This window comes from Mugil cephalus, chromosome 3, assembly GCF_022458985.1.
Source record: "Mugil cephalus isolate CIBA_MC_2020 chromosome 3, CIBA_Mcephalus_1.1, whole genome shotgun sequence".
Classification (NCBI taxonomy): Eukaryota; Metazoa; Chordata; class Actinopteri; order Mugiliformes; family Mugilidae; genus Mugil; species Mugil cephalus.
Window position 1 is genome coordinate 12,812,248 of NC_061772.1, and position 13,136 is coordinate 12,825,383.

The 13,136-nt window shown below is 40.8% G+C and overlaps 1 protein-coding gene across 2 annotated transcripts; it reads right to left on the reverse strand.

Moving 5' to 3' along the window:
* Positions 1 to 254: 254 nt before the first annotated feature.
* Positions 255 to 12,596, reverse strand: LOC125004900 (alpha-protein kinase 3-like). 2 transcript variants are annotated; one of them, XM_047579720.1, is made up of 14 exons: positions 12,128 to 12,596; positions 11,672 to 11,905; positions 10,432 to 10,553; positions 10,167 to 10,284; positions 8,479 to 9,718; positions 5,137 to 7,162; positions 4,498 to 4,645; positions 4,267 to 4,394; positions 4,119 to 4,154; positions 3,753 to 4,027; positions 3,473 to 3,561; positions 3,146 to 3,363; positions 2,201 to 2,249; positions 255 to 2,080 (listed from the first exon to the last, which is right to left on the reverse strand). In XM_047579720.1, exons 2-14 carry the CDS (start codon positions 11,821 to 11,823, stop codon positions 1,765 to 1,767), a joined length of 4,917 nt encoding a protein of 1,638 aa, XP_047435676.1. In that variant the 5' UTR covers positions 11,824 to 11,905; positions 12,128 to 12,596; the 3' UTR covers positions 255 to 1,764. The 2 variants fall into 2 exon arrangements, with proteins under 2 accessions (XP_047435676.1, XP_047435678.1); XM_047579722.1 differs by lacking the exons at positions 10,432 to 10,553; positions 11,672 to 11,905; positions 12,128 to 12,596 and having other exon boundaries at positions 8,479 to 9,588; positions 9,666 to 9,718; positions 10,167 to 10,232.
* Positions 12,597 to 13,136: the final 540 nt, after the last annotated feature.

A 13,136-nucleotide genomic window follows, 5' to 3' on the forward strand; every position in this document is an offset into this window, starting at 1 on the left:
GCATTAGAACTGTAACAGCGATATTTAGCTCCTACAGATGTGAAAAAGGTATTATTATTATTATTATTATTGTTATTATTATTATTATTGTAGCTTCTTTCCTAAATAAACCCACCATTCACCTCAATGGGAGCGTTGCGCTAAAAACCAGTATCTCTAACTGCACAAGTTAACGCACTTATTTTTTGTCTTTCTTTTCATATATGCACATAACAGAGAATCTGCTGCAATACAATAATGCAAAAAAAAAAAAATCTTTTAAACTCATGTCTTTATTTTACTCTAAAACTGTACTACAAAACAAGAATCAGACAAAAGCATTTGAACGGTACGATTTCCTGTACCGGCATCTTCATCATTGGCGTCGTTGCATGAAAGGAAGAATAAGGGCTGCATAACGAAAGCATCCGCTGCTTCACACCAATATCTGTCATCTGTCTGCTATGTTAACAACCTCTAACTCTCTCAAGCTAATGGACATCATCAGATGTGACACTAAGTGGACCTTGTTTTTTTTTTTTCCGATAGATTCAGCTTTCCAGCACTGTTCACACTTGTGTGTGAGGCCACCGCTTACATAAGCAATGACTCACTAATGACTGGGAATCACATATGATTATCATGATGAAGTTAGCCTTTCACCCTGTAAACACATTCTCTAATATCTGTGAAAGAAAAATATTTGCCCTTGAGTGGTATTGTCACTAAGCATGCAGTGGTACAAGTCTCTCTTTTATCTTTTTACATTCAGTTCCCCTTAATGCTTACTTTGCATAAATTCCGACGTAGGTAGAAATTAGGCTGCGAAAGATAAAATATTTAAATTTTTCTAAGAACCAGTGCAAATACGGAAAAATGCTACGTTGTAAATGTTACTTGTCATGGTGACAGAAATGTATTTGCATGTAAGAGGAGTCACTGAGATAACACCATTTTAATTCTCTTTCCAAATCATACACACAATGATGAAGCTGCGTGGAATGACCTTCATTACTCAGCCCAGTCTATGATATGTAAATTTCTATTGAGAGTGACACTAAAAAGACTTAAAAAGCCCACGCCGTGCACTTAAACAGCATCTCCAAACATAAAAGATGTACTCATATCTTTTATTGTACAGCCAGTTGCATTCAAAGGTGCAGATTCAAAAAAAGAAAAAAAAATGCAGTGCAAAGTAAATTACCAAGTAAACATGTCAGGTTACAATACAAAGGCAGAGCACCATTAGACACTGTACAACAGTGTCTCATGAGGCTACATTAGGCTTGTTACATTCCTGAAGGAAAAAACTGGCAGATCACTCCCAGCTTTAAAAACATGCTTCATGTTTTTCTTGAGTCGAACTAAAAAAGCATTATCACAATACAGTAGACAGCACGTAATGCCACTTCAGTTTAAAACGTCCTATATTCATGTAGTACCGACACACTGACCTGAGATCCACAATCTGTGACCCATGGTACTTGATTGATAGAATACAAATTCAGGAAAGACTTTTATTACGCAACAGCTTTAGCCATATAGATATAATAGCACTTCACCACGTGAGCATGTGAGGGCGTCACTCCACGATAGGTGGATTCATGGCAAGGAATGGTGGTTGTTAAAATTAAACAGTTAAGTCATATTATTAATAAAGCTCTCTCCTTGTGTCTGTAGTTTTTTAAAGGTGCTAATGGGCTTCTGTCTTTTCTCCAGCTAAGCCTGCATTCTTGGTGAATATACAGTATGTGATCTGTCAAATCTCGTTAAGATGTGCTCATTCTATGCGGTCTTAACACCCTTGGAAACATCATCACCTTTTTGTTTAGTGGGGGTCTTCCTTCCATCTTGCTCAGCCTTCCTGGGAACCCTGGGGCTGCCAGCAGCTTTCCTGCCGGTCTGAGGGCTGGAGGAGCCAGCTGCCATCTTGCGCTGAAGTAAGGGACTCCTGGAGCCCTTGGGCTTAGTTGGTGTCATTAAAGAATCCATAACCTTCAGTGACCTCAGGCTAAGCAAACCACAGAAGTAGTTACACTTGTGTTGCGAGACAAACTGCTCAAAAACTTTGGGATTCCCTTCAACGGATAAACCTTGATGCCTGCAAAGCACACACGTGAAAACAAATGTCACAGTCGTGATCGGTTAAAATGGAAATTACCTGTAAAATGAGGTTTTCACAGAATAATTTACAGAAACAACACAGAACAAATATACTGACCCTGTTGATTTGACTGAAATTCCCACATTGGTGATCTTGGTGTCAACACCTGCAAAATAACACATTGCAATTACCTTATTGTGTTTTTGGTCAGGTAATGTCTTCATTCGGGAAAGACATGTGCAGTGAATTGTCATCACATTAACTCTAAAACTTTATTGAAATATGACAAATTATACACAATATAAAATAAGTTTCAAGTATGGGAAAGTCAGCAGTGGTCCATATATAAATATGTACTGTACGTAGTTTTTCAGAATACAACACAAAGGGTGATTTCTGGTGATGTGTTCATCCCAAACCCTCATTATTCTCCTGAGACCTGAGCTTTTATTTGGTATGAATTTATAGTTTAATTTTCACTGTATTTGGGATTTGTAAGACCTAAGATGTATAAAAACTAAGCATCATCTTTGAACAGAAAGTAATAATGAAAAAAATCGATGTCCTCATACACTGATATTATTTAATTATTTATATTATACAGAAATCACCAAAGTGTGTCAACATATAAAACTGTTTATTCTAATACTGAGCAAACACAGAACAATGAAGTCCCAACATCCTCAAACGAGTACTTGCTAATTAGCAACGTTGTAGCTCGTTGCTATTGAAAAAAATTGTTAAGTTTGTAAGTTATATCAAACTCATGCCATATCATCTTCCATACCGCTTAATCCTCACTAGGGTCGAGGGGGTTGCTGGAGCCTATCCCATCTCAACCTAAATAAGTTTTAACCTTTGCTACCACTAGATGGCAGACTAAATCATCCACTAATGAGGACAATGGGTTTACTTGAAGCAGAATAATCTGCAATAAAACCTAAAACTTAATGTCCCATATGAGGACGCAGGGTCTCAGGATGCCATGTTTCTTGAATGAACCAATAACTATGAGAAAATATAAACCCGACATGTCTCTGTCCAATTCAAGAGTCGGCCTACCTTCTAGCCGAGTGAAAAGGAGATTCCCATTGGTCCACTGAAAGATCCAGTGCTGCAGGGCACAACATTTCTGCTCCACCTCAGAACCAGTCCTGGTTTCTAATCTGCCTGTATGATCCAGGGCAGAGTACTTCTGATACACTCCTATCAGATCAGTCTCCACTGTGGCGTAGGGGACAGTGTTAGCTGGTCGGTACATCAGGTAGACTGGAATCACCCTTTATAACAAAGACAGCCATAGTGTAAAGAGTTTTTATGGATGACAAATAGACAATGTTCTGTAAAAGAAATGATGATAAGTGTTTGTTAACACTGAACTGTACTCACTCCAGAGAGGGCCCAAAGTTTTCTATAACTCTTGCCTCCGCAGAGAAGATTTTGCAGTATTCTCGAGCCAAGTTTTGGATTTTACAACCCTGTATATGGAACATTGGAGAATGGCCAGGAGTTAGCTCATCCTACATCAGTATCTTATTCTGATTAGTGCCACAATAATCCTGTGGGGGCGAATGACACCTGATTCACTTTGATGCCAGAGATATGAGATATGGAAATGTGTTGGATAAATGACAAAATCAAACCTTTCTTACATCCTTGATTACAATACCTGCTTCATGATGTCTAGGTTCCTGTCGATAAGACGAGTCTCCTCTTTGCCTTCATAAGCGATGGGGTTGCATGCTTTAATGATGCATGTGTTTCCAGACTCAAACACAGGCTCCAGTCCATAGATGACCTTTGCCCTCCAAACTTTATGAGAACATCCACCTCCAATTTGAGATTCATTCATCATTATACGGCCAAAGAATTTGTTGCCCAAGGCGCCAGAATCAGCCACACCCTTGTTGAATATCATGGGTGTCATTTCGATTTCCTCTCCAACTGTGTGCACAAGCATTTAAGAAATTAAATTAGAAAAGCACAGGGTGAAAAAAAAACATTTTTTATTTAAACATGTAAACACTGATCTCACCACCAAGGTCCTCACGCAGCGACATTCCGGCCAAGACTGCAATGCACAACATTTTGAGATAAGATTACATTGAAGAGAAGCAACACAAGGAAAAAGTAATGTTGTTATGATTATTTCATGCAAAATATATATTTAAAACAGTCTTTACTTTCTCCACTGAGGAGGATATCTGTCAAGTCTGTCCCATACTCATTTGTGATTGAGCATCCGTAAACACCGGAGTCTATGCCTGAAGCCTGAACAATGGCAAGGTTAACGTGACTTTCGTCCCCTGCCCTGGAAGACACACAGATAATAAATAAAATAAATAAATATCAATAATTAATGTTAACCTTCACACAAAGAAAAACTATTTCTCAGAATGTGAAAAAAAACTTACTTTCTTTCAACCTGAGCAATCTCCCTCTCATTTTTGTACCATTTTATAACGGAGTCAGCAAGAACATTGAAGAACTGGCACCACAGTTTCAAGTGTCCGGAGGCGTCTGCAAAGCTTTCAGCCCTGATCTTACGGATTACCTGCGGCGCTGGAGGGACAGAGACACAACACTGTTGTTTTACATGTGCCACAACCTTATTTTGTCCAGTTTGAAATGCTTGATCTATATAAACTACGTTACAAAGGATTTTTTCTCATATGGTGGAGGGTCAGTTTCACCTGTCCACATATACAGTATTGAATGAACAAGTTTGCTTTCAGGGAGGGATAATATCAACACAGGCAGATGGATTTGTGACCAAAAAAGCACTGTAATCAATTTGATTGCTGAAGCCAGTGCGGGTCAACGAGTTAAACATGTCAAATATCTGCATACCACCATCACCAATCCTAGAGCACTGTTATTTGAAACTGATCAGCTGCTACATTTTAGCCTTCTGCTGTGTTGTTTTAATTTAAGATACAACATCTTCATGAGCAATACGCATTACTGGCTTTACAAATAGCAAAATCAATGTGGGTCTCATGTGACTCATGTCTCATCTTTCTCTTTTCAAACCACTAAAAACTTATTTTTACCTTTGAATGGGTTGGACTTGTCCTTCTCTGCTGGTTTCCCCTCTGTATTGCTCTCCCCAGCAGGTAGCTGGCTTGGTGTTGGAGTTTCTGTCGCCGCCTTCCTTCTGGTCAAGAGTGGAGAACGTCTTTCTACGAGAGAGTTTGGCTCACCTGCTGGCTGAAGTAGAGGTGACTGTCGAGATAGGCTTGGAGACACAGAACTAGTGGAAAACTTATTGTCCGGTATGGGTCCACCCTTTTTCTGAGTTTCAGCTGATGTTGTGGGCTCTGTGGCCTCCTCAGGTTTGGCCTTGGCTGTTAGGATTTTACGACGTGCCCCTAAAGCTAACTCTTGTGGAGTAGCAGAAGGGATGAGAGAAACACCGTTTCTTTTCTTCAACAATGAACTAGGTCCAGGAGTTGGACTGGCTAAGGAATCAGGCCTTAAACATTCCTCTACCATGGAGCTCTCCTGCTGAATAAGCTGGAGATTATTCTCATGTCTGCCAGCCCTGAGCTCACTTTCAGTGGGAAACATTTTTGTACTCTTTGAAGAACTTGTGTTCATATTACCTTCTTCCATGTTGCATGGATCAGAAAGCGGTGTCAAGTTCATTTCTGCAATTCCCCGTTCACTGTTGCTGTTGAGTTTAATTTCTGGAGTTAGCCTTTGTGTAAATTCCATGTCTTTACCTTGAACAGGTTCTTCTTTGGTTTGCTCTAAAACAGCAACACATGGCTCTTGAATACTTGTCTTCATATGTGTTACTGTAAGTCGGAAGTCAGATTCTGGACTTACGGTTCCAGGTGAATTTGAGATCGATGGAACACTGTTTATCACTTTGTACTCTGAAGCCAAAGGAGGAAAACTGGGTTTTACTTTTTTACCCTCTGGATGTGAATCTCTTGAAGGGACCAGAGTTGATTCTTGAGTTTCCAGGCCAATATCCATGACACCTTCATTATATTTTTTGGTACACCCATCAAGTCCTGTAATGTCCACTGTGCTGCCATTGTCTATGGCAGAGACAGGAGGGATGCCGAGAGCCTGAACGGGTGGTGAAGTTGCACCTTGAGTCTGAATTTGTTCCTGATCAGTTTTATTTAGCTGATGATAAACCTCGATAAGTGTTGCCTTTATGTTTGTGGGAGGAGTATTGTCAGTGCTCATCCCAGTTCCCCTGTCCGGCATTGATTTCTTCACTTCTTTCTCACTTTTTCTGCCATCATCTCTTACTTCCTGATTAGCTAGCGTGGAGTCCAGAGCTTTCATTTGTGACCTCAAAAGCTCAGCGACAGATATGACTTTTGTTACTGGCTTTGGAATTTCTTTGAAGTCTATGAGATGTTCGACTGAGTCTATTTTATCTGGAGTTTTTGTTAAGTCTGGGAGGCCAGTTTCTAATTTGTCCGGCTTCAGATTCTGTGATTCCGAACTAGTTTTCTCCACCGCTTTTGACATGGGTTCATTCTTCTCAGTTTCTTTGTAAGACGTATCTGCAACGATTACACTAGCGTCTTTATTCTCTGCATCGTTGGTCTTGTCGTTTTTACTTTGCTCTGTCGTATGTAGAGCAATAGTTTCAGTCTCCATATCGACTATAATCTCCTGTGGGGCCACACTCTCAGGCTGTAGTAATAACTTACCCATCTCGTTAGTCTTTACCTTCCCATCTTGTATTTCTGTCCCTTCAACAGTTTTTATTGCCGTATCAACTTGGCTTTGCAGGACGGCGGCCGAAACCCTACACCCTTGGGTTTTTTCCCCACCACCAGGGCTTTCAAGGGAAGACTTCTGTATGTGTGCTAAAAGGATAGTGTGGCTTTCATTGCTTTCCTTGGAATGATCCTGCGTGTCCTGCGCCATTGTGTCAATGGCCGTTTGAAGAACACTGTGCAAAGCAGAGGTCTGGATGTCATCTGTTTTGGTCTCCCTTTCAATGGGAGTCTTTTGAGGTGGTTGCGAGCCGATCGTATACTCGTCAGGTGGTAGCTTAAAGCCAGCAGGTGCATCATTCCTGTTCATCTTTGTATGGGCCTGCGTAACCTTGGGACATGATACAAGCAGAGGTTTCCATGCTGTAAATACTTATTACCTTATCCCTGACTATGCTGGACATGGATAAACACGTGCAATTTTAAAAACAGCAACAGCGTAACTAGCAACAGGCAGAGGAAAGATTGGGAACACCTTGAAGCAACACTGAATTTATGCACCAGAGAGTAAGTTAATCGGCTCTATTTCCAGTGATAGAGAAATTTACATGAAAGGGGTTCAAACGCTTGTGCACCTACTGCATATTCATATTTGTAATCTTGTTGACAGATCAAAGTGAAATCTACTTTTAATTGAAATGTGCTGTGATACTGTGTGCTAGTACTGTGATATTGATTATAACAAACATAAGCATCAAATCCATTGTTGAGTCAAATGTCACACATGCCACAGGATATCAACACAATAATGTACAAGTGCATTTCTGCCTATTTCCACTTGCTTCCTTTGCTTTCTTTGTATCCAAGTCTGACGTGGGAAGACCTCTTCAAACGGAAGGGTGCTATTTTATATGCGAGCATGGCTTAAAAGGAATGCAACTTATTTTAAGTGGTGCTCCAGCCATGCTGTGTATTGTCTGCATGGCTGCACCTCTCAGTGCAGACCTGCTGCTGAAGTTGGATTGCATAAGCAGTGTAGAAAGACTGACAGTGTTTACTAGTGAACATATATATAAAAATACAAAAATGGAATGTACATATACTGTTTGAGGGTGTTATTATATCTAACAATATCAATCACGTGTCCATCACAAAAATATCTATTTTTTAAAGGAATAGTTGGTAATTTTTGGGAATCCACTAACGTACTTTCTGTCAGATTGGAGGGATTGATACTACTTGAGGATGTTCGTTAAATATAAGTTTCTGTCATCTGTATAAAACTTTTGACAGAGTGAGTCCAGATGTTGATTATTGTTTTCAGTCTTTGGGCCTAGATAAGATGAACACTGTCTGTAGCTTCCTATTGAATGTACAGTCGTGTACTTACATGACTGTGAGATTGATCTCCTCATGTAACCCTTAATCCAAAATCCAAAATCTCGACAAAATATTTTCATTCATACATTGTTCGTTATCTGGAACATGTTATTTAAAAAAAATTATAAAAATAACGGTAAACACCTTCTTTTGCACTTTCAATATCAAACGCACCACATCAGTATACCTGTTGCAACTATCAACATGTGCGTCATTTAATTCTTGTCACCCAGCGTGGTATGCTTGTAAAACCTATAAATAACTCTGGGACAGGCCTGTGTTGGCAGCACAAAACACTCGTGAGCTCATGCGAAAAGGTTCACTAACCTCACTTGGCAGGGCTGGCTGAGGCACAGACGCGTCTCTTTGGCAGTGGCGTGTTTCTTTCTCAGGCAGTTGATCTCCAGCCGGTTCACACAGGCGCTGAGGCAAAGCAATCTCACTGTCAAATGAAGAATCCGGCGACTCACTATGTCTGTGTGGTAAAGATCCATCAGAGGTACCCCTTGACTTCACATCAACATCCATGGCTGTATGCTCTGTAGTACGGATGTCCTTCAGGAGTGTTGATGAAACACTTGACTGTGATGGTGTCGTGTGAAGATTTTGTCTCTGCTTCATCAAATTTTCTTTCCTGTCTTTGCATCCACCTTCCCTTTCATGTTTTGCAGGTATTTTACCCTCAGTTCCTGACACGGTATGACTTGCAGATGGAGGCGCAGCGGTGAGCCTTTCCCTCTCTGAAGGCACAGTTGCCTCAGTAGATGTGTTTTTATCCTTTGAAGGCCGTTCCACAAGCATTTTGTCCTCTGGTGTGGACTTCTGATGTTCCTCTGCTGTGTTTATTGAGTCTGAATCCACAGCCGATGCATTAACAATGTGCTCTACTTCCATAGCTTCTTCTGAATTCCCTGTATTATTCTGTAGTGCCACTGTGCAGGCTGGACCTGCAGGTGGTGAAGTGTCATCTTTTGACTTCCTCTCCCCAGACACTCTCTCCCCAAGAGGATCTGTTTTTGCAACTTTTGCACCATTCAAAATTTTAATCTTCTTGACATAGGGTGTTTTGGGTTGATGTGGAGTGAAAATCTTCTGGACAGAGTCATAGGTGTATGTCCCACCCTTGCTTCCACTGTCATTGGTGGCCTGTCCATTAGTTAAAGCAGAAGCGTCTCCATTAGTGACTGGGACTGACTTTTCTTCAGCTTCCTCTACAGTGGCCTCCTGTATCCCGGCCTCAGTAATCTCCTCTACAGTAATCGTCTGATGGTTCTCCTCGCTGCCTTCATCCTCTGTGGAGCTTGGCGTGCTGAGAAAGGTTTCCATTGTAGAGCGCCGTTTCCTCTGCGTGCGGTCTGGACTGATGGCTCGTAGCGGCTCCTGGTTTTCTTTACTTTCTTCCACTTCCAAGCGTCTGTTCTCGGCCTTCTGTTTGAGCTTAGAGAAGTAGCGCTGGTGAATTTTGAATTCGTTCATTTCACCCACCTCCAGAACTCCAGAGCAGGACACAATACCTTTACTGTTCATTGCTGAGGCCTGGTATATAGCTGCATCCTCCACAGTGCAACTGCAAATTAATTAAAATCATTAGCATCATAGTCAAGAAGGAAAAATTTACATGGCTCTGTTGGGTATTTTACTCCTCATATTACTGTTTTGCTGTTTTATGATGCGGGCTGTTACTCAACACATTGAATTTCCTTTTATTGAATCATATTTTACTTCCAACTGTTCTTGTCTCCAGGTATCCTGGATGGTCTATGTAGCTACTATAATTATCTCAGTTTAAACATCATATTTGTGTTTCTTAGTGCACAGATTGTTTTCTATTGGAGGAATCGGACTGAATGAATCAATGAATGAATGAAAATTATTTTGAGGCGAGCATGTCGAAGCACTTTGTATTTCAAACTACTTCACAGTGACAATATTAAAATTATAATACAATGTTGTTCTCAGTAGCACAAAGGCAGTTAAATCACACCACAGCATCACAGATAGATAAACAGACATACTTGTAAATGTGCAGGGAATGATTTTGTCCATTACGGAATATTTCATATTTGGGCAGTCCACAGAATCTGTCCAACTGCTTGTCATCCTTATACCACATAACTTGAGGAGCAGGGTATCCTGAAAACAGAAACAAAACAAGACACCCCTGTATTTAGAAGTGTTTATTTCCTTTTAAAATATCAAACCATAGGTCTTACATTCCTTTAACAGTACAGAATAGTGTGTACGTTACCACAAGGGTATGTCCTGTGAAGCGGCGTTTACCTGTAACCACACAGGAGAACTTCACGTTGCATTTTTCAGACACAGCTTTTGACTTCAGGGTAGTTTCAAAGGAGGGCTGCGTCTCTTCTGTCAACTGTGCCATCATGCTGCAGAGTGTGCTCCTGAGCAAGAAAACAGTCAGTCATAACGTTAACGGTATGAACTGCCTTTGTGCATACTTATAGATTATTCAATACAGACTGAATGACTGTTTTTTGTTTTGTAGATTAAAAGGATCGTGTTGGGTCGGGGCGCTTTTCGAGTTTGTCATAATCTTTCCATGCTGCAGTTTATCGAGAGGAGCCGCTCTTCCCTTGAGAGATCATTCATCGTGCCATTAATTACAGAAATTAAAAATAATCGTTCAAAAATACTAAACCACTGTGGCATGTGGAAAAGCGGAGGAGGCGTCAAACACATGCAGCATAACATAAAACGGCCAGGGCCTTCAGGCATAGCATAAGGACATGATTGCAGTATATATACATGGAGTTGATCTGTGTCTGGTGTTGACATCCCTCTCAGTGTTGGGTCAGAGCACAGCTCAAGGATTGTGTTACACTTCACTGATTAGCACTCAGCATTAAGAAAACAAAACGAGACACGAATGCTTAATGCACTCGCACTTTTAAATCACACATAGATTATTTATGGATTATAGCATGAGTCCTCTGTACCTCTGATTATATTTGTGGCAATCAGAGCGGCCCTTTAAGATAATGCAACAAATATACAGTTTTTTTTTCTTTATCCATACTTAGCTTTAAACATCTTTGCATGGGTTTGGCCAAAATAATCGCTTTATAAAATGCAGAAAAGTCCATCGCCATCATTCATAGTTTTAGAGACTGAGACACGTGAGCAGCCGTCTTGTTAACAGAGACAGAAATATAAATGTCATTAAAATCTGTCAGTGTGGATCAGACATGCTTTGAAGAAAAAAATGCTATTGCAGATTGTTTCAAAGAATCCCACTGCTCTCAACAAGCCATACACAGTGTCATTAAAGAGGACAAATCCGTCCACACACGAAGCTGTGGTACTGTATGCTTGAAATGAAATGGGGCCCATGGTGCATTACTGAGATTCTGTTCTCAATCAGCAGCTTATTTAAACAGTGGTGACCATGGCAACAAACAAAGAAATAACATGGGACGCACTTTAATCTCAGTCAGGTGAAGATGCTGGTCAGCCGGCTCAACGAGAGGGACAACGCCCCGAGTCAGTCTGGAATCTGTACCTGTTTTCCGGCCTCACGTTAGAGAGGTAGCTGCAGCCACCGGGCCGACTGCTGCTGCTGCTGCTGCCGCCGCCGCCACCACTGACACCATCTCCATTGCCGGACCGTCCATTCCCAAAAGAGAAGCGTGATGTCGTCCTCCGTGAACCCATTTCACACCAGATAAAGTTATACTCAAGAAAAGAATCTGTGTCCTCCACGAAGAAATTACTTAGTTTTGGGGTTTCCTACAACCTAAAATAAAACAGAGTGAAAACGTGAGAGCAGAAAACAGAAACATGAAAAAGGCACTCTTAGTTTTTCTATAAATTTACTATAAAAGAAACAACAACAAAAAATAAAATCAGCACAACAGATGTTTCACTAAGATTTACTGTACCTCCTCTATACATGCTGCCCCGTTCAGTATTTACATAAACAGCCATCATCTGTCCATTATATATACATTTAACTCACCATTCAGAAGTTTCATTCCTTCCTTTGACAGATACCCAACAGCACTGACTGAGATTTCCAATCAAACATGAGCATGCGTAAGCTCCTGAACTATTTATAGTCGGCCTGCAAATAGGCACAAGAGCACATCACACTTTCCAAAACTTTCCTTTCAACCATTTTATAAACGAAAAGAAAAAACATTATGCCACCAGCAAAAAAGAAAAAAGAGAGAAAAAAGCAGTTTAAGGTCTGGAAGGAAATAAAAAACAATCCTTTCAAAAACGAAAAACTGACGGTTATCCCATGTCAATTTTAAGGTCGTCCCAGATTCTGTAATCCCCTGAATAGGAAGAGAAGATTGGAAAAAAACAAACAAAAACAAATTGGGGCAGTGTGTTTCTGTATTCTGTCACCAGTGGACATTGCGTGCACTCAGGAAGAGGGAGGAACGACTTGTGTGGCCAGTCCTTGGCTGCTCCTCTGAAACTTGTTAGCACTGTGTACAGACTGTTGTAAAGCATCAGATGAGCCTGTCAGTCAGGAGGGTGACGTGTTTAGTCTGAGGTCCATTAATACGAGCAGCTCATCCTTCTAGTCATCCGGTCGCACGTGGTGCCTTTCCCATTGCAAATGTGATATCGGGGGCTTGTTTACAGGACAAAAACCAAACACAGCTTGAAGTGGCACATTTGCTTTTAAAAAAAGTTAACAGTACATGTTTGTGCTATGTAACATACGATGGCGATGCTGACCAAGAGAGCAAGTCCTCTGGCATGCATTGTCCAGTGGCTGACAATTGCATTGAACCCCCAGAGGAAAAGCAGTAGGAATAGAACAGCCTTATATAGACTGATCCCACTGACGGCCAAAGAGCTGTGGGTTCTTATCTTTACACAAGCATGCACACACACACACACACACGTACGCACAGTCTCTCACACAAACTGACTCTATTTGTACCTTTTGGTATTTGTGTTTCTTCAAATGACTCGTTGTTAAGAAGAAACTGAGTTAACCTACAGGGTGG